This window comes from Leptidea sinapis, chromosome 22 (genome assembly GCF_905404315.1).
Source record: "Leptidea sinapis chromosome 22, ilLepSina1.1, whole genome shotgun sequence".
Classification (NCBI taxonomy): domain Eukaryota; kingdom Metazoa; phylum Arthropoda; class Insecta; order Lepidoptera; family Pieridae; genus Leptidea; species Leptidea sinapis.
Window position 1 is genome coordinate 11,778,985 of NC_066286.1, and position 21,998 is coordinate 11,800,982.

Sequence of the window (21,998 nt, forward strand, 5' to 3'; positions counted from 1 at the left end):
AATGAGCTATGGTTGATCCACGCGTCATACTTGCGATTAGTTGGGTTGACCTTGTCATAGCGAACTCTGGTTTTGTTGGTAGTAAAAAAGATTCTTGCGATGTCGCAAAATTTTATGAACAAAGCATACATGATTTTATAAACGATACGTCACACAAACGGTTGGCCCCGTTGGAAAGAGAGCTCGCACGGAACGCACGGGTTCGATTCCCGCATCGTTCATAAAATATTGTTTTCAGTTTTATTTGTGTATATTTATATTTTTTTTTAATTATTTATATATCGCGTGCGCCAGTCATGAGCATATCAGCAAGACAAACACTTTTATCATGCCACTCTAATTTAACTGTAGAAATTGATTTAGGGCATGTTCTGTATATCGACCAAGCTCAAAGCCAATTGGCTGTCATAATTAAATGCGTACACAAATTTCGTTGATCGATGAGTAGTTTCATCAAGAGGAGTTTATCCTGAATGTTGATCCAGTTCATGCTTATCATAAAAATGGAATTTCATCGAAACTGCTTTAAAATTCGGCTACAAGATTTGAACCTTACAAACATCGCAAGTTAATAACTGGTAGTACAGCCTTCGAAAAATTATTATAATAAAACCTAACAAAACTGACTGATTTACAAACATATTCGTATCGAATAAGTTTTTCCATAAACACCCAAATTATTCTAAAATGAAAGGGCGTCTGCAATTTACTATGATTTATTATTGTGTCATGTTTAGTATGTTTGACCTGATTAAACAGAAAGGAGCTAATAATATTACTGTACTAAAATATATCCATTATCCATAATTGTTTCAAGCATAATATGTATATTTTGTTATATTTCTAAAATGCACTCAAATACATCTCATTAGTGTCAAAAACAAAATGATGAATAAGATTATAATAAAATGCACTCAAATACACTCAGAGGAGTACAGTATTCGTCCGGTGCCATTCTGCCTCCGCCGCGTTGTCGTGTATTAAGAACAGTATATTACAAAATTGGATCCTTCTAGAGTGAAGGTTTCTTCTGTTTTTTTTCTATTAAAAATTCTATTTAATTTCATTTTTCCCTCTTGGTAATGTCAACACACCTCTTTTTTGGCCTGGTATTGGAACTTATTACGGCATGTGAACACATTATACTATAATAAGTATCCCTTTTAAAGAGGATGGGGAACGTTGTAATTGTAAGAAATACATAATATTACATTCTTTCATATGTTTTAGGGAAGACGAATTTCGTGTGATAAAGGTATAAAAGTAAAAATATATCATTTTTGTCCTGTGCTCATAGAAAGAATAGGGAAGTCCAACGCCCAAGGTTGTTTTAAGAGGCGACAAAGTGCATATACCAGTGGGAGGCTTGTTGGCAGAAGATGCCGGGTAGATTATGGATACCACAACGGCGCTTATTTGTGCCGTGAAGCAGTTATGTGTAAGCATTCTTGTGTTTCAGTCTGACGAGCGCCGTAGCTAGGAAAATTACTGGGGAAATGAGTCTTACCATCTTATGGCATTGCACTGTAAGTTCGTCTCAATAACCATTAGCTGAACGTCCTACTCTTCTCGTCCATTATTAAAAAGTGCACCATCAGCTTATTCCATTTCCTACTGCCGTAAAAGCTTCACTGCAAACCACCGCGTACAATGCTTTAAAAGGAAAATTTGATCTTACTGTTCTCAACAGTGCCGCTGCTTGGATCATCGACGACCATGATGTGGATTTTTTCTACATCTTCTATCATATATATCATCAGTTAAATAGGAGTTGCACAGCCTAACACCTGTAGCTGAATTCAACGTTTGCATTTTTTATGTAAATGCTCGGCAAGTAAAGTTGCTTTTATAAGGATAATCCCTTACAGAGAAATGTCAAGGCCGAAAGCAAGAAAGCGTTTTACAATATTGTCGCGGAAAGATAATTTAAACACTTCGTTCTGTCGCGTAGCAACGCTTCGACGTACATGACGAGAGCTGTTAAACTTCAAGGCATTGATAATTTCGATAGCTTCGTCAGGAATACTCGTAGCTCAGCGGAACAGTGTTTACTTCAGACGCTGTAGGCCCGGTTGCGATAGATCTACCAGGGTATGAAATTTTTTGGGCTTTGTAAAGTTAATGGAAATTTATAGTAAGTTCAGGATCAAATCGAACAGAGAAAAATGGATGGAAAATGTGTAAGCAGGATAAAAATAGTTTAAAGAAATTTCTATTACAATTTAAATTTAAAGATGGAATGGAAGAGAATTATTTTTAAAATACAACAGATCCGGGGGTATATAAGTCGTAAGAAGCGTGGCCTACGGCAGTTCTAGTTCAGACTCGACAGTAAAAAAGGAAGAGAAGAAAAAGTAATGAAAAGTGAAAGTTATTCAGGAGAAGAAGATAGAAGAGAACTAGTATTCGGTGCGGTGTGATCTGCTGAAGGCACCACCGCCAATAAGAGGAACAGCGGCAGACCGGCGAAGTGCAAGTTTGAAAAGTGAACGCAAATAAATACTAGTTCCTTTAAGTGGAGTTATTATTTTCAATCCCTGACCCACTAAAGTGAGTTCATTAGTCAATCTACTCACTATCTGTTAATGTACAAGCTGCCTTCGATGGTGTAGAGTGAGAGCTTGTGCAAAATTTGAATGAACTCTATTTTTAAGTCACATTTAAATTTCATATTGAATACAAATTTCAAACTGAAAGCTTGTTAAATGCAGCATCACGATTTCCGTTTGTGGGAATACCGCGCCATTGTGTGCAAATATTATTGAAACTCTTGCATAACTCAATAAACGTTCAGTTGAGACCATTTAGAGAGCCACTTAGATTCCATCAAATAACATGAATTTGGGATTCTACTCTAAGATAACAATAGTTGCGATTGCAACTATATTACGAAATATTATATATCTTCTTTTCATTCTATTTAATTCTTTCTTGTAAGGTTTTCTTAATGTTTATGTCGTATTTTTCGTTTTTGAATTTATCACAAACTTGAACTTGCTTAAACTGAAAATTTGTCATATTCTATTAAACTAGGAGTATTCCTTTTAATTGGCGTATCTAATCTGTATTATTTTTAATGTACTATTTACATTTTTATAGCTATAAGGAATCATAAATAAATAAAAAATAAACTTTCAATCATCGATACTCTGATTGTCTCTAATGAAACCCACAATAAGTGGGTTTCAAGGTTTTAAACAAAGCTCAAAGTGCTATACAGACCTTTTAAAAATAATTTCCAGAAAGCATGTTTAACATAAATCTGAACTAACCATAACAACCTTAACTCTCTTATATCGTATCACTGACAGCCATTGGAAATGTACTAATCACAGTCGGCTAGAACAATTAGCCATGTTTATGTAACACCGTTTGAAGTACGCATCTGTTTCATAATTAATTGCCAGTTGCATTTCAAACGAACCATCCATTTTATGAGTATGTTTAAATTTATGGGCGTAACGAAAATCAAGCTTAATTTATATTATTCAAGTTATACATCTTATGGCGCGTTCCGAAAAATTGCAGCGTGAATTTTATACGACACTAAGAATTTTAGTACACTCTGTAATTTATATTGAAGATATTTTTATCAGTAATCAGATAATTTATTGAGTCTCTTGCTGTTAGACAACCGATAAAAATAGGCCAGGAATATTAGTTTAGTGTGCGTGAATTGCTCAAAATAGAGGTTAGTCTAAACTCAATTTTGACGTTTTCACAGCTGTCATAGTGTATCTAGACCAAAGAACAGTTTACCTGTTCTGTGGTCTAGCTAATTTCTGAGTGTTTCAATATTAAAGAATAGTACATTTCATTTTTGGCCCAAGCCAAATTAGCGGTTTAGCATTAGGAACGAGTGGAAATACCAATACCATACGTGTTTCATACGAAGTTTTTCCATTAATCTATGAATTTATGCGAAAAAGTCATTTTATATTCATCATTACGACTGTAATACGCGGAAGTAAGTTGTTTTATTTTGAGGACACGGCAGGGTAACGGCTTCTATGCATTCAGACAATGACAATGAATTATCTAACTTCAAAATAATTTATTTATAAACAATAAACATTTTCCCTGGTCTAGATTATCTAGTTCACCATGTTATTCAAGCACACATGTAGATAAATTTTTAGTTTAAATTATGCGTTATCACGTGATTATCACAGTGTCATTAAGATTTGAGCTGATGTGATCAATATAGCGATGTATTCCATGATTACGGGGTGTGCTTTGAACATCTACTGTTAAACCTGATTTCTCCCGCTTAACTCCACCATCACACCACATCCCAAGAACAAATACATTTCTTATTATTTGGATATGTGATGATCACTGCGTTTTTCAAGGAATACAACGCCATATCCAACCAAACTGTGAATCTGTTCAATGTTTTCAGGACGATACGACATGCCTTTCATGAAATAATTGCGTGCACTTTTCAATAAGACCGGCAATGTTCTTGTAGTACCTTTGGTATTGCAAGAGAATGTGGACGGCGGGGATAACTTAACATCGGATTGCGCATATTATGCTCGTTTGTCCTCATAAGGCTGTAAATATTGTAAATATAATAATATTTTGGTAGCATATAATATGTATAAATTGAAATATTATTAATGTTATTAATGTTATTATCATACATAACACATAAAACTTTTCTTATACGTAACGGCAAGACCAGAATTTAGAAAGAAAAGAAAGATTGGACCAGAAATTTCTTATTAATAACTACGAAAATTGGTTTCTCGACTCCTTTCAAACTCTGTCCCCCTGAAAACGTTGAATTGCAAAGGCAACGAAATGCTAAATTACAAATTCAAATTGTTGTAAATCTCATTAAATAATTCAGTTATTAGTTATTTTTTAATAATTGTATTAAAAGAAAATAAAATGAGACCCATAGTTTTAAGTGTTATGTTATTTTATACGTATGCTAAAGAAGAATTATCTTTGGCTGGAGGTTTGAATAAGGTTCAATTAGAATCTTAGTAGGTTATATCCGTCTTTTTGTTCGCAAGTAAAAATCCAACTTCAAAGTGTAATTAATGAAAGAGTAAGCGGAAGGAATAATAGGCATTATCAACAAAGTCGAGAAAATCCTCTTTGTTGTGCACAAAACTGAAATTCGAATAAAAACATTGAAAATGGGGCAGAAAATCTAAAAGGGACAATTAGTTGATAGAATGTCGGAAGAGCGTTGAATAGGAATGGTAACTAATGGCGGGATTACTCCAATTTAAAAACACTTTTGTGTATTTATAGGGTTTTCAGGAAATGAAGAAAGACTTTTAACAGTTATTTATAGTTTTATTGCAAAGTAAAAAAAAACTAAGTTCACAATGCTCAGAATAGTAGACTGAGAGGGACTTGGATTGGTTTGATATTTTGCAACAAAGATAAAATTGACAATAAGTAGAACTAATGTGTTGTATTCCATTTCTTACAGTATTCAGGACTTCTATAATATTAACCTTGAAAATGTTTATTCCTCGTACTATTTTGCGTTTCTTGAAATAACAATAGTGATATAAAGATGTTTTTTTTACACATACAAATACAAATATTTATGTATTACAACAAAATACAAAATATACAATATCAGTGTTGGGGTCTCCTTTTAAGCAAAGAGTTGCCTGTAGTAGGAGGCCCCGCTCTTTCATAGCAAAAACATAATAATATGATGTAATAATAATCAAGTTGACCTTAACATAAATATAATTAACCAAGGGAAAGAAAACTACTAACAACATAATAAAAATTTATTTATTTGTAATCTAAACTTAATGTGCTGTGTGTGTGTCGGTGTGTGTATGTATGTATGTAGACGTGTGTGTGATTGTATGTATTGGTGAGTTTGTGTGTTAGTTTGAAAGAAAACGTAAAGATTTAGTACCTAACTAAAAGTAGGTTTTCTGTGTCTTCATAATTATATTTACACTCCACAATTAAATTCAAATATTATAATTATTGTTGAGTTTATTTATTTTATTATACAGTAAGGCCGCACGTTTTTCATACTGTATACCTGCAAACGTTGTTTTGATGTGAGGTGCATGAGCAACAGTGTGTTTCATTCTCTTATTTAGTAATTTACTACTGTAAGAATAGTTTCATGTATTTTAATACCGTATGTACTATATACAACTTTCTAACTAAAAAAAAATTTATTGAATTAGGCGTTACTTTGCGGAAATCCATAATTATACAAATGATTTAAGTTTTCTTTAGTGTTAATTCCGCCAATATATGTTTTTAAAACAATTCGACACGTGGTTAGCCTCTACACGAGGCATCCTCAGGACGTGTTGTCTCGCCAAAATCTGGCACGAGACTCAACTTTCTAACTGTCCATAAGAATAGAGGCTATGCGTGGGATGACGCCATAACTTAAAATACATAATTTTAATACAAGCACGTTAATCCCTTTCAAAATCTAAAAATTTGAATTTTGCTGCGCCTCCCCAGATAGGTTTACAATATATCAGTATAGACCGGACTAACGCTACATATATTTTATTCAGAAGGTGCTCAGGCGTGTTTGTAGAATTTACAGGGACAACGTGTCTTAAACTTCTGAAGATCCAGGTAAGTTTCCGAATTCTCTCAATAAGTTGCTCAAGATGTGGGTGCCAAGGTAATCGCTGATCTATCACGATTCCTAAATATTTGGTGCTGGCAACTTTCTTTATAGTGGGACATTCACAAGTTTTACCATATATATTATCACACTTATGAACCCTAATATCAAACTTTTTTGACTGAGAGGGATAAGATATATTCTGAAACAGATATAATTAGTCTTAACTGTATTCAGAGTTATTAAATTCATATATAACCAATTAGCTACATGTATTATTCCTGATTCAGCTTTTTCTCGAACCTCATTCAAAGAACTTCCGCTAAAGACAATAGCAGTATCATCAGCATAGGATAGTATACAAGCACCTTCTATATTCATATTGCAGAGGTCATTGATATAAATTAAAAAGAGAGTAGGACCCAGAACACTGCCCTGTGGAACGCCAAAAGATAGTATTGCATACAATTGGTCTTAATTCTATACGAATATTTTATATTAATCGGTAGTGTTTGTCTCTAATTACATTTTTTGTGAAATTTGTGATTAATATACGTTTTATGACTGTCTGGGACATTTATAGTGTTGGAAAAACCCTATGGTAAAAATAAGATATGAATTTTTAATCTGTTTTGTGAATTGTTTTGTTTATGACAGTAAAGGACGGGACGAGCAGTGAGTTAAGCTGATGGTTATCAATACGCCCTGCCCTGTCACTCAGGACTCTTGAAAAACCCAAAAATTCTGAGCGGCACTACGTGGGCTCGTCACTTTGAGACATAAGATGTTAAGTCTCATTCACCAAGTAATTTCACTAGCCACGGAGCTCTTTAGACCGAAACATAATAATGCTAACACATTACTGCTTCACGGCAGAAATAGTCGCCATTGTTGTATCCATATCATATCACACGTGATTATTAAATTGGTACAAATTTATTTACATGTGTGTCATTTAACTTAGAGATTTTTGACGATATTTTTAACAGTTAACAGCAGAGCGATCTCTGCCGTTTGATAGCTACAAACTACGTAGTTGAAACTAGCTAGCAGCATACACGTTTAACTGATTCGAGTACATGATACAACGAAATATGAGTACTGATTTACAATAGAACAAGTCGGTACCACCGAAAACGGTGCTGGCAGAAGAGAGATGGATGGAAGGGGTTAATACTAAGCTGGTAGATACATATTGTCATACACATACGTTGGTGTCCGGCATTCTAAAACCTCTCATTTTACAAAAAAATTTGGATATGACGATGCACTATCCGTGAACCGGTAGAATTCGTACAGTACTAGTCTGTTAATAAATAATACTTACAGTTGGTGCAGTCAATAGTTTCAGTGCTTCGCTCAGATTTTTCAAGGTAAGAGTATTACTGTCATCATCCTCCTCGGGTCCTGGAAGGTGAACTGAGGATTGTCGAGACCTGAACTCAGGCTTCTTGCTCCCGGAGCCATTGGCGAACTGATGCTGAGAGGAGGCGCGACGGAATGGACACGTCATTGTAATTTACAGCATTCTAGTACATTTGTAGGATCTGGAACAATAATATGGTTTTAATTTTAAATTTTTAAAAATTTTACTGGGTTAAGGATTCTTTAAATTTTATGTAAACTTTTTTGTATGCTAATTTAAATAAGACGAATAGAAGATACTACATTAATTGTTAGTATACATAATGTATACTGTATTCGACGCAGGAAAGGAATCATCACCATTCATCATATTGGTTAGCTTAGCCAGTTATCATTTGGATTATCATCCGCTTGGTGAAACCATGGAGGACACTGACATGATAAGAATGGCAAAGACCGTTCGGTTAATTTATATGGACATACAAAGTACTCCATTCGTTTCGAAACATCCAATTTAAAAGTCAAATTTCCGTTGGTCGAACTCTAAACATGCGTGGGCGAAGCGTGGGCGACCACTACAGTATTTACATATATTTTTGTTTGTATGATAATGCTTTTAGTGGAGAAGAGAACTGACATGTCTTGTGAAAAATACGAGTAGTTAGAATAAGTTTCAAAGTCGTCGTCGGTGGCACCCGAAGATATTTCAATCTTCACCTACCACTTATTAGCGAGTGCTCGGATATCAAATTAATTTGTATGCGTTTTTATTATGAAATTGAGGGACGAAACGAGCAGGACGTTCAGTTGATGGTGTTTGATACGCTCTTCCCATTACAATTGTAAGAGCCTCTCAGGATTCTTGACAAACACAAAAATTCTGAGTGGCAACACAATAGCACTCGTCACCTTGAGACATAAGATGTTAAGTCTCATTTGCCCAGTAATTTCACTAGCACAATAATGCTAAAGCATAACTGCTTTACGGCAGAAATAGGCGCCGTTGTGGTCCCCATAATCAAGCCGGCATCCTGTGCAAAGGAGCCCACTACTGGTTTTTTCAATAGTTTTTGCAAGAGGGAATGAGTAGCGGTGATCACATACCATCAGGGGATCCGTTTATATGATCGCTTCTTCTCCTCTTCTTAAAATTAGAGCCAACTCTTGGTGCATTTTATATTGACTTCATTAAATTAAATTAAGTCTTCTTGATTATAGCGAAGTAATATTAAAATCATACTTTTAAAGTGGAATAACTTTAGGAGCTTCTAATTGAATTTGCATGTTATTTTAATGGATCATCCATGTTTCTAGAAATCCTATGTAGATGAGACGATCGAGTCAAAATACAAATGTTCCACACCGCTCATATATTGTAATTTATAATTATAAACATATTTTATTGTTATTTTAAAGATTTTGTTGGATTATACACAGGTTTTCTTCTGCTATAAGATATATCTACGACAAATAAGCGGTGGTTGCGAATCCTGGTGGGTGCAAACATTTATATTATTTTTTGTTAGGTGATCACTGCCGCCAACATTCTCTAGCAACACCAGTGGAATCACAGGAGCGTTTCCAGCCTTTAAGGAAGGTGTACGCGCATTTTTGAAGTATCGTATCGTATCGTCCCGGAAACACCACACAAGGAAGCTTATTCCACAGCTTTGTAGTGGAAGAAAGTTTCTCAAACTGTGGAGGACCGCCCAGTGGTGGGCTTGTCGTGCGATGGTGGAATTCGGTGGCAGGAATCAAGTGAAACCACTTTTCGGATGGTGATGGATATGGATGTTTGTTTCGGAGCCATGGATGATTTATATGTATTTATGTGTTAAGTATACCTATACATCGTCTTCTTGTTCCACCTGTATGATATATACCTGTACTTGGACAGGCTACAATAATTTGTATAAAATTGTGTCAATGATATTATTATGAGTATTGCCTAGTACCCACAGAACATTTTAAGAATACCTATTGTGTGCTACACAATACAGTGCCGCTCATGGTTCTTGAAAAACCCAAAAATTCTGAGCGGCATGTTACGTCTCGTTTGCCCAGTAATTCTACTATGGCACCCTTCTGACCGAAACACAATAATGCTTCACGGCAGAAATAGGCACCGTTGTGCTGATTTTAAATTAGATCTATATATCCACATATATTATAGTGAAACTGTAACAAGGTAAAAACTGCACATTGAATATTAAAAAAAATACTTGCTTTGTGTTCGACAAAAAATACCGAATCCAAAAAACTACTGTATTGACCTTTTGTTTGTCTGTATATTCGTCCAACAAAACGCAAAAACTACTGAATAGATTTAATTCAAATTTGGGACTACATCTAGACTACGTCATATTATTACGCTAAATGTAAACAGTATCTTTGCTTCTTACAGCATACTCACATGTAGCAAGTCAGCTCGTTATTTATAACAATTGAACTAATTCCAAAATAGTTAGTTATAAATAAAAATTGAACTAATTCCCAAATAGTTAGCTATTAAAAACAATTGAACAAATACCAAAACTACTTAGTTATTAATAAGAATTGAACAAATCCCAAAATTGCAAGGAATGGAAGCATAAGTTATGTAGCCGTAATAAATTTTCAATGAAAACAGCTATAAAGGAATTGTGTTCATGTTCCTGATATAGGAGCTCTAACAATAAAATATCAAATTGCTTTTCGGCGTAGGTGACACGGAATGCAGAAAGACAACTAAACCGTATTAAATCACTGCTTTTCGCGAGTGATAAAGATATTTTCTCGGGTATTTTATATTGGGTTTTATATAAATAGGGTTATTTTAAAATTTTGGGATATTCGAAATTCATCAGCCTGAAGACGTCTACTGTTGGACAAAGGCCTCCATGACGATCACCGTCCGGCGCAGCTCTCATCCAACGTTTTCCGGCGATCTTCACCAGATCGTCGGTCCATCTTGTAACACGAGGCCTTCCGGTACGTGGTCGCCATTCGAGGACCTTACTGCCCCAACGGCCATCTGTCCGTAGTGCCATGTGCCCTGCCCACTGCCACTTAAGTTTCGCAATCATATAAGCTATGTCGGTTACTTTGGTTCTCCTACGGATCTCCTCATTCCTGATTCGATCTCGCAGGGACACACCGAGCCCTCTCCATTGCCCTCTGAGCAACCATGAGCTTTATCATAAGGCCCATAGTTACCGACCACGTCTGCGAACCATAAGTCATCACTGGCAACCCTCACTTGTTGAAAACCTTCGTCTTCAGACAAATAAACGTAATTAATAAAGCCAGCAGTTAAAACAAATTCAAAATTGGCGAGCACCTACGTATTTTTTTCATTGGTTTTAAGTAAAATATGTTAACGTACAGTCTGTATCAAATATTACAGTAACATATTATCAAATTTATTTTAAAAATAAATAGTGATAAAAAAAAAATAAAAAACACGCTTCATAGAGAAAAGCGGACTAAACAATAGAAAATATTTCCTACTTTAAAGTTTGGTTTATTTACAGGAGCATGTTTTTTTTAGTTTTTTAAAACTACTATTTGCATTGATGCGTTAAAAATTCTCTTTACATACATACATACATAAAATCACGCCTCTTTCCCGTAGGGGTAGGCAGAGACCACTTCTTTCCACTTTCTACGATCCTTACATACTTCTTTCGCTTCGTCCACTTTCATTATTCCTTTCATACATGCTCTCCGGTTTAGGATACTCTCGACCTGGCCTTTTTTCAAGACGTCCCTGATTTGATCTTGAAACGTCCGCCTAGGTCTACCCCTTCCAACCCTTTCATTCACACTGGCCTTATACACTTCCTTCGTCAATCGTTCTTCATTCATTCTCTCGACTGTCCAAACCATCTCAGCATACCTTTCTCAATTTTTGTCACAGCATCTTCTTTCAGACCACAACGTTTTCTTATCTCACTATTTCTTATCCTGTCACTCAGTGTAACTCCTATCATACTTCTCAACGCTCTCATCTCAACTGCATTTATTCTGCTTTCATATTTCTTCTGCCATACCCAACTTTCACTTCCGTACATGAGTGTTGGAACCAACACCCCCTCATGCACAGCCAAGCGAGCCTTATTAGACACCTTCTGACTGTTCATAAAGGAGTGCAAAGCTCCATTCACCATGTTTCCTGCATTCACTCTTCTTTCAATATCACTCTCATACTTTCCATCTCTTGTAAATTTAGAACCCAGATACACAAACTCATTCACCTGTTCAATTTTTTAATCTCCAATCACGATATTGCAGTCTGTCACTACCTCATCTCTTTCAAGCACCATCACTTTCGTCTTCTTTACATTCATCTTCATTTCCTTTCTACCAAAAGCTCCATTCATAGCGGTTACCATCTCTTGCAACTCCTCGGCTGAAGATGCAAGTAATACTTGGTCATCAGCATAGAGAAAACATTTGACGAGTAACTCATTCATTCTCAAACCACTGTCATTCTCTTTTAAACCTGTCAACCTTATACAATGGCACGATTACAGCTTTGCACCAGTCTCCTGGTACTTGCCCATTTCGCCAGCACAAATTGAAGAGGCGGTACAGCTGGCTAGCCACTATGCCCTGACCAGCCCTCAGCATCTCGACGGTAATCCTGTCATACCCTGCAGCTTTACCTAATCTCATACTTTTCAATGCTTTCACTATTTCATCCATGCTTATCTCACTTTCATCAACATTTATATTAGTTTCAATAGAAGCTGCCGGATGTTGTTCATGCACTTCCTCTCTTTCAAACAAACTTTCAAAATACTCTTTCCATCTCTTTAGCACACATTCTTCTCCTCTTATAATGTTCCCATCTTGACTCCTGATTATACTGAGCTCCGAGGTAGACGTTTTTCCTCTGGCTGTTTTGATGGATTTCCAGAAGAACTTAATGTTTGACTGGAAATCTTCAGTGAGCCTTCTATCAAAATCATCCTTTCGTTCTTCTTTCTTTCTAGACACAACTGCTTTCGCTGCTGATTTCAATCTTTTATACTTCGTTCTTGCTTCCTTTATCTCGTCATCCGTTGCCTTTTGTACTTTTTGGTTAGCTTTTGTTGCTAACCAATCCAACCAAGCTTTCTTCTTTTCTTGGACCGCCATTTGTACCTCTTTATCCATCCACAAATTATAGTTCTTTCTTCCTTTCCTTCTTTTAGCTACCCCGCATACCTCAACAGCAACATTCACGACCCCTTTCTTAAATGTCTCCCACAAATCTTCAATCACACCTATCTCTTCTATGCCTTTAAAACTTTCTTTCAGTTTCTCTACATACTCGTCTTTCCTTTCTTTTTCTTGTAGATTTTCCACTTTTACTCTGTCCAAAACACTCGTAGGCTCAGCTCGTCGGTGTCGCCAACGTTTTCTAAAATTCTCTTTGGCATTCGAAAATTGCCTAATATTAGATAAATCGGTTAAAGATAATGGTTGAAATTTAAAATTAACATCATTTTCTGTCTTATAGACGACAGTTGAATATTATATAAATTAACAGAAACCTCATTGTACAAATTGAAAAATGGAATGTATTGTCATCGGTCATCGATAAATCTACCAAGTTTTGACGAAAACTGGCCGTTTAAAGTGGGTCATAAACGCGCCAAAATGAGTCGGTTACAAACAAACATATAGGTGAAGCTAAAATAAAGCGTGTAATAAAAACGATTTGAGAGTGCCATCAAAATATCACTTTTTCATACTATTTCAACTATAATTATATGAATATAAGAATTCAAATATCGTATTTTCAGATTGTGTTCACGCGTCTCTGATATTCACGGTTTTTGAATTTTGATAGCCACGCGATTTAATTCGCGTGGATTATTTAAAAATTATTCGAAAAGCTTACATGAAATACACAGGAATTCAAAGTATTATGACATCATGTGCAGTATGGATTATATCTTTGAATTTTTTTTTGTTCACCGCGACAGAATTTCAACAGCTTTTGTTTTTGCATCTCTATGAAATGAAATGTAATTTATTTATACATTTAGGTACAACTTGTAACTTGATGACATTATGCTATATCTCTACCTAGCTTTTTTTTATGAAAATAAGGAACGAGTCGAGCAGGACGTTCAGCTGATGGCAACTGATACTCCCTGCCAATTACAATGCAGTGCCACTCAGGATTCATGAAAAACCCAAATATTCTGAGCGGCACCACAATTGCGCTCGACACCTTGAGACATAAGATGTAAAGTCTCATTTGCCCAGTAATTTCACTAGCTACGGCGCCCTTCAAACCAAAACACAGTAATGCTTACACATTACTGATTCAATGCAGAAATAGGCGCCGTTGTGGTACCGCTAATCTAGCCGACATCCTGTGCAAAGGAGCCTCCCACTGGTAAAGTCCACTAGCTATATTTAAGCGACATACCAATAGTAAACTTACAATAATAAATAAAGGCAACGCTATACATACCTATAAGTTAAATATATAAGTATTCAATATATGAAATGTAAAAATTTTAATAAATATATAAATAAAAATGTATATAAATAAATAGATAACTAATACATACCACTGACTGACTGACCCTTCACGGGAATTCTATAACCTACACTAATTGACTCAGATGTGTGAATTCGATATGGAGATGCTAATTATTCATTCCGGAATCTCTTATTTAAATTTATAAAAATGAGTCTTACTGAAATGATCCCGGAATAAGATAGTTTTATTATAAAGTATAGAAGTATACAAATGATTAGTACACTTATGTGACCAAGAGGTGGAAAAATCACCATAACTCTTCGTTTTATACTCAACAGAAAACAGTTTAAATATACCAATGGGGCGCGCCTTTGCACAGGATGCCGGCGAGATTATCGGTGCCTTTTTCAGCCATGATGCAGTAATGTGTTAGCATGATTAGCTCAGAATTTTTGGGTTTTTCAAGAATCCTGAGCGGCACTGCATTGTTATGGGTGGGCCGTATTAATTACCATCAGCTGAGCGTCCTGCTCGTCTTGTCCCTTATTGTCATAAAAAACAATTATATTTTATCAACGTAAAATAAATCTTTTGAGATATATCGGCGCGTGGGATAATTAAAATTATTCTATCTTTAATGTTTTTTATGGCAGCGAGATAAAAAATTCATATCGTATGAATTCTTATAAAGTCGGTTAAAATATAGTTATAGATTTATTAATTTTTACCGAGTCATATTTCATATAGTACAAATTGATATGAAAATTGAATATATGATTATTTGTACTGTTCTTTTGAATGTCTTTTTTATTCTTATAAAAGAAGCCGTGAAAAACGAGGATACACGCGCAAAACATAAAGACTGTGAGATGACTGTAGAAACATGAAGTTATCGACGTTGATATTGTATTGTATTCTTACGGCCGTTCCCAATATATTATCTACATATAGTTACATAAATACATATATAACTACCTTCTACTGTCAGTAATTAGCTGTCAATAATCTGAAGCTGTCCCAATATCCGGATAAATCATTCTTATCGCCTTATACTGGGACGCGTGAATCGCAATTTCCATACAAACTGATATCCGTACACGCTGTCCGTCATCCCATTGACGGACAGCGTGTACGGATAAAGTGAGTTACCGTCGATAAGTTTATTGGGATAAAGTCAACGAAAGTTACGATTTTTATGTCAAGTAAGAGATAGACTGAATATTGGGAACGGCCGTTAAAAGACTTTACATGTCATTATAATATGCTCTCCTTGTTTATTTCCCTTTATTTTAGCATCAGTTTTTTTACTTCTCTTTACTCTTGACTCTTTAGAAAGTATAGTAACAATATTGCATAATACCTAAGTTAGATTTAACGTTAAAAGTTATTATCATCCTACAATACTAACACTGCGTTAACCTTTGTTTTGATCGATATATTTTTTGTGGCCTGTTTGAATATTAGTTTTGTATATTTTAAAATGATTCAAAATAATTGTAATACATACAATTATGACACGTTTTTTACGCCATTTTGTTACCTTGAGCGTTTAATGAAAGTGTACGCGTTTTTTTTGAAGGTACCCATGTCGTATCGTCCCGGAAACACCGCACAAGGAAGCTCATTCCACAGCTTTGTAGTACGTGGAAGAAAGCTCCTTGAAAACCGCACTGTGGAGGACAGCCACACATCCAGATGGTGGGGATGATATCCTTACTTGTGGCGTGTCGTGCGAGGGTGGAATATGGCGGCAGGAATCAGCTTAAACAGCTCTCCGGAACACTCCCCGTGATAAATTAATAAATAGTTAGAATTATTTAACTTATTACTGGGACATGTAATAAATTATTTGTAGAGTAATACTGGCATTTTCCGAAGCCTGTTATCCTGATACGTAACAACATATTATAAATTTGTAAGAAATGAAAATATCCATTTAATGATAAAACATATTTAAATATATAATATACTATCACTATCAATTCTGTTTTCATTTTGCCGTCCATGTTGGAGCAAAAATAACATGCTTACATAAGATTCAATAAATCTCTCACTTCTGTGGGATTAGATTGCATATTTATAGATCAACCTCAATTTTGATAGCTTGTTGATGTTAATGTGTTTTCGATGATAGTTCGATGGACAATGTATTTGATTATGTGCACAGAAATATATTGTATCGTCAACTCACATTATAAGCTGCGCTGAAAAGATTGAGGACGACAGAATTACGTATTTTAAACGATACTGATATAAATAAATGGTTTTCTTTTATGCTGATAAATATATACTTAATCAAATATTTTACTAGAATTTCAAAAGTAGGAGTTCCCCATACATTGTATATAAAACTTACAATACAATTCTGAAATACTGCTGTATTTTCAATACTATCTAAAGTCCCTGTATATTATATCACAGAAATAAAAAAAAAATTAAACTGTTTTATTATAGTGTGATTAAAATATGCTATCTATTTTACACGCAATATACTACGATAAAAGAAGTTTTTTAATTTTTGTTGACACTTCGCACGGATTGAAGGATTTTTTCAATAGCTCTTAGAATTTGTTATAGTAGAGTATGTATATTAGTTTGAGTCCATCTGGTATAATGCCAATTTCGATTGGTAATTTTGGATCCATATTATTCTCTCTAAGTATAAATAAAATCATTTCTCTCTCTTTTTAAAATGTGGGTTATTTCTGTATAATTTATCCCCCTCTTCCATAACAACACACATCAATGTTTTAGTTAATCTATTTAATATAAGTGTAGAATTAATTTGTCATGTTGGTTGCGCAATTGATTATTCTCTTTGTTGTATTTTTTTGTGATGGCAAACTATAGTGGAGATGGTTCCTGTAGCAATAGAGATATACCTATAGACAAGAGACGCATTGGTATTGATTGGCTAATCTTATACCAATTGACTCTCGCGCCGGTTGAGCGAGAAACACAGTCGCACGCATATCGCCTATTCGCATCACATCAATAGTGTAGTATTACCTACTTAGTACGTGTAGTTTACACGTACTTTCACATGATGACACAAAACATCGGCAAAATATGCATTCAAATCAGTTGAGCTGTTGAAAACAAACAAAATTAACACACAACCGAACAAAATCAAAAAACTTTTTATTCGGCGTCACATCAGCAAAACCAGTATAATTGTTTAAAAAATATGTATGTTACACTCATTTTTTTTAAATGAAAATAAGGGATGAGATGAGCAGGACGTTCAGTTTACGGTAACTGATACGCCTTGCCCATTACAATGCAGTGCCGCTCAGGATTCTTGCAAAACCCAATAATTCTGAGCGGCACTACAATTGCGCTCGTCAACTTAGACAAAAGATTTTAAGTCTCATTTGCCCAATAATTTGACTAGCTAAGGCACCCTTCAAACTGAATCACAGTAATGTTTACACATTACTGCTTCACGGCAGAAATAGGCGCCGTTGTGGTACCCATAATCTAGCTGGCATCCTGTGCAAAAGACCCTCCCACTGGTAAAATTTTATGCTTATTATTTTATTACCAACGTGCATACGAGTAGATATTGATGCTAATGCGAAATCAGGTAGAAACTAAAGAAAATACTTGCGGGAAATAAACTAATCGACGGATATAAATAACTTAATAAGTATTAAATACAACATAGGTTAGGTCGATGTGGTACGGCCTGCTTATAATAATGCCTTCCATAATTATAAGGAAGTATAAAACTAATACAAACATCATTTTGAAAATATTTTTCCGTCCACTCAAAACCAATCTCCAAATAAATTTCCAGGGCGCAATTTACGACAGCTTTGTGTAAAAGTAAAAAATCAAGCAGTTCCTTGCAAAAACTGCTTTGAAGTAGGTCAAACAAACGTTCGATGTTCCCAACACGACACATAGAGAGCTTTTCCCAGTTTGCAACTAGTCAGATGCAAATTCAAAGGAATTATGAGTTTTCGTTTTTAAATCTGCAAGTAGTTGATCCGTGGTAGTTGGATTGAGCTTGCTTGGTTCTGACATCCTAAATCATTTGTTTAACGTTGCTTAAGACGTACAAATTTTGTATGAAATCGGTTCTGGGTTCAATTTCATAACTTGTTGTTCTTAGTCAATTTCTCCGTTACACTCAGAGAGAGTTGATCAAATTACACACAAGCATCAAGTCAACTTATACGCTGTTTTGAAATAAGCTTAAAAGATGTGCTGAGAGTTTTATAACGATATGTTTTGATGACATAGAAATTTATGTTTCATTCAAAGCAATTGTTTTGAAACATCCGAGAAAGGGAAATTCATTGAATTAGGGATTATTATACGAAATTCATAGCTATCCTAATGTTTTGAGTTGTCTCGTTGAACTCTGAACGAGAGTTTGACGAGTGAAAATCTCCTGATGTTGCCTCGTGTAGAGGCGAAATGAGTTTCAGAGTGATGAAAGACAAATTTGGCTCCGAAAAGCCTGTTTAGAAAGAGTGGAAGATATATTTAAGATAGAACGAAGTTTGGTGAACCAACGGCCAACCTCTAATAGTGGTGAGGAAAGTTAAGAATGTGAATGCCAGAAAAAGGTGAAATTTGAAATAAATCTACGCATACTCAGGATTTTTTATGAAAGAGGAGGAAAAACGAGCATACGTACCTACTAATATATTTACACACATACGTTTTTTATTAGTTTTTGTTTATTCTTTGTATTTTTTTTTGTAAATTTTAATATTTGTGTAATATTTATTTTAGTGCCACAATTAATTATATTTCGCTCTTAAAATACGTGAGTTCAGCTTCAACCGTCACACAATGTGGTCATGTGTATGTGTATGTATGTATGCACACAACTATAACTGAGTGGACTCAGTTTTGGAAGACCAGTGCCACAATAAGTATTGTTTTTTTTTATTTTTTATTAATTAAGTTAAGTAGTAAGGTATAGCATAATTAATATATTTGTTTTCATTAACTTTTTTTAAATGTGTCAGATTTTCTTCCAAAATAAATTCATTTTCAATTCATTTCATTACATATCTGATAGTGGAATCACAGCAGCGTAGCCAACCTTATAAAGCGTCAAATATACGGAAAGGAATTCGAAAACCGAAAACACATCGGTACTTGGCGAGCAAGGATCGAACCGGAAACATCAACGGTATGACCTATTACGGCACCGAAGCCTTAATTAGGTATTCATACAGAATACAAAGTACATCGTTAAAATAACGGGAGCCATTTGTTATCCAAAGTCTCCTGATACGTGTGTGACGCTACCCGCTTACGTGAAAAGGAAATTTAAATAAAACGTTGAAAGAAAAATGTTATTTTTAATAACGCAAACGATTGAGATACTGTGTATTCTCTACAGAGATAATGGAGTGGATGGAGAGATTTTTACCTTAAAAAAGTACGTTACAAAATAAAGATAAAATATTATTATCATATACGTTTTTACTGAAATTAGCCCAAAATGCCATTGCTAGTCCTGAGCTTCTTAGCAAAATTAATCTTAATGTTCCTACTCGTAGTGTTAGGAAACCGGTTTATTTTGGCATCAATTTAAGCCACACTAACTACCGGAAAAATAGCTATTTCCCTCGTTGCATGGCATCGGCAGTTCAACAAGATTAAGCATGATGACCGTTTTGACCTCTTGACTTGTAGTCCTCGTGTACGTAAGAATTTGCTAACCAAAGACAGTGTCGATGTTAGTCTATCATAAAAAAGAAGCACTTAATCTCATAAGTTACAACCTATTTTTAACCGACTTCAAAAAAGGGGGAGGTTCTCAATTTGTCGGTATGTTTTTTTTTTTATGTTTGTTACCTCAAATTTTCGACTTGTTGAACCGATTTTGATAATTCCTTTATTATTTGAAAGCTGGTGCTTCCCGTGTGGTTCCATTGTAATTTGGTCCAGATTTGACAATATCGTCCATGAGAAAATCATAAAAGTCTTACTTTTGCTGTACATACGTATAGCAAAGTGGATGATAAATTTTCGAATAATTCAATATCGCGCCAACCGATTTCGATGATTCTTTTTTTATTGGAAAGGATATACTTAGACTTTAAAGATAGTTTGGTGAGAGTTTGGTTAGGTCCTGATTACGGAATCCACGACAAAGTAACGGAAGCGCTTACGTTCATTGCTGCATTGAAAAATTTTGTATATCTACACATATTTAAATAAATTGTTAGTTGGTGTACTTCAAATTCACTAAAAATAAAAAAATAAAAATATTTTAACAAAAATATAACCGACTTCAAAAACACTTTTCCAAAACAATAGATAAAATATGGACTAAAAAGTTTAAAACTTATTGCGTATTTTTATACAATCTAATAAATTAACAATGTAATTTTTGGAGTCAGTGTCACCCAATATAGGTTTATAACTACATACATATGTTTGTAACTACATATATAAGCACATCTCACTATGTAGTTACAGGTGGGATGTGCTTGAGTCGTGAGGAGGCGAGAGGCGAGAGCGGGTCGCGGCGGAAGGACACCGATTCCAAAAATAACAATAATCGTAACTAGAACTAGATTGTTAATTGTTTTTCAAACAAAACAAATCTTATTACTATATTTACAGTACTAAGACTACATAAAATTAAAACTATCATTACATGGAAGCGTACCAATAATACTGGCAGCATTACCGCGTTGGATAGCAAGGCTGATCCGTTGACCGAAATAATTGTATAAAAATACGCAGCTATTTTTTTATTTTTTAGTGCATATTATATCTATTGTTTTGGAATAGTGTTTTTGTAGTCGGTTGTTGTTTTGTTAAAATATTTTGTATTATTTTATTGTTTATGATATATATATTAGTCTGAGCTTAAGCAATTTCAAAACATATGCGGAAGCATGTAATTAGCATTTATGAATATTTTTTTTTTTTGCGTAAAATTTTGTAATAATTACTGTTTAGTTAAAGTTTCCCAAATAAAATAAAAAAATATACGCACATTACATGATATACAGGAACTTGTGCATCAATGATGAAGTGGTGGCAAATGACGACAATAAGAATTTATTTATAATCAGATAGTGAATAAAAGTATTTATATATTCAAAGAAAACAAATCTTATACCTAGAGACCCGATTATATGCATTTGCATATTTAAGCCATCCTCAGCGCTAATTGCATATTTTCCGTAAAATCTAGATAAGATGCATATCATCGCTATATTTACAATATTATCAGCGTATTCAAGAGCCGCGCGACTTTTGTTTTGGTATGATAATAAAATAATAGTTTTATTAACGGGACTTTTTTCTTATTCTTCCTTAAACTTTACCATTGGGAGGCTCCTTTGCCTAGGAATCCCTTAGCTTATGGGTACCACAACGGTATCAGTAATGTGTAAGCATTACTTTTTTTCGGTCTGCAGGGCACCGGGCAAATGAATAAGACTTAACATCTTACGTCTCAAGGTGTCAAGGGCAATTGTATTGCTGATCAGAATTTTTGTGTTTTTTTAAAAATCCTGAGCGGCACTACATTGTAATGGGGTAGGGCGTATCAATTAGCATCAACTGAACATCCTGCTCGTGTCGTCCATCTTGTCAAAAATC

General features: G+C 34.7%; 1 protein-coding gene across 1 annotated transcript in view; it reads right to left on the reverse strand.

Moving 5' to 3' along the window:
• The window catches only part of LOC126970806 (head-specific guanylate cyclase), an 87,160-nt gene that overhangs the window by 39,652 nt on the left and 25,510 nt on the right, over positions 1-21,998 (reverse strand). Inside the window, exon 2 of the mRNA XM_050816927.1 lies at positions 7,911-8,130. Coding sequence (XP_050672884.1) covers positions 7,911-8,096 — 186 coding nt within the window. The 5' untranslated portion in view covers positions 8,097-8,130. The remainder of the gene's footprint in view (positions 1-7,910; positions 8,131-21,998) is intronic.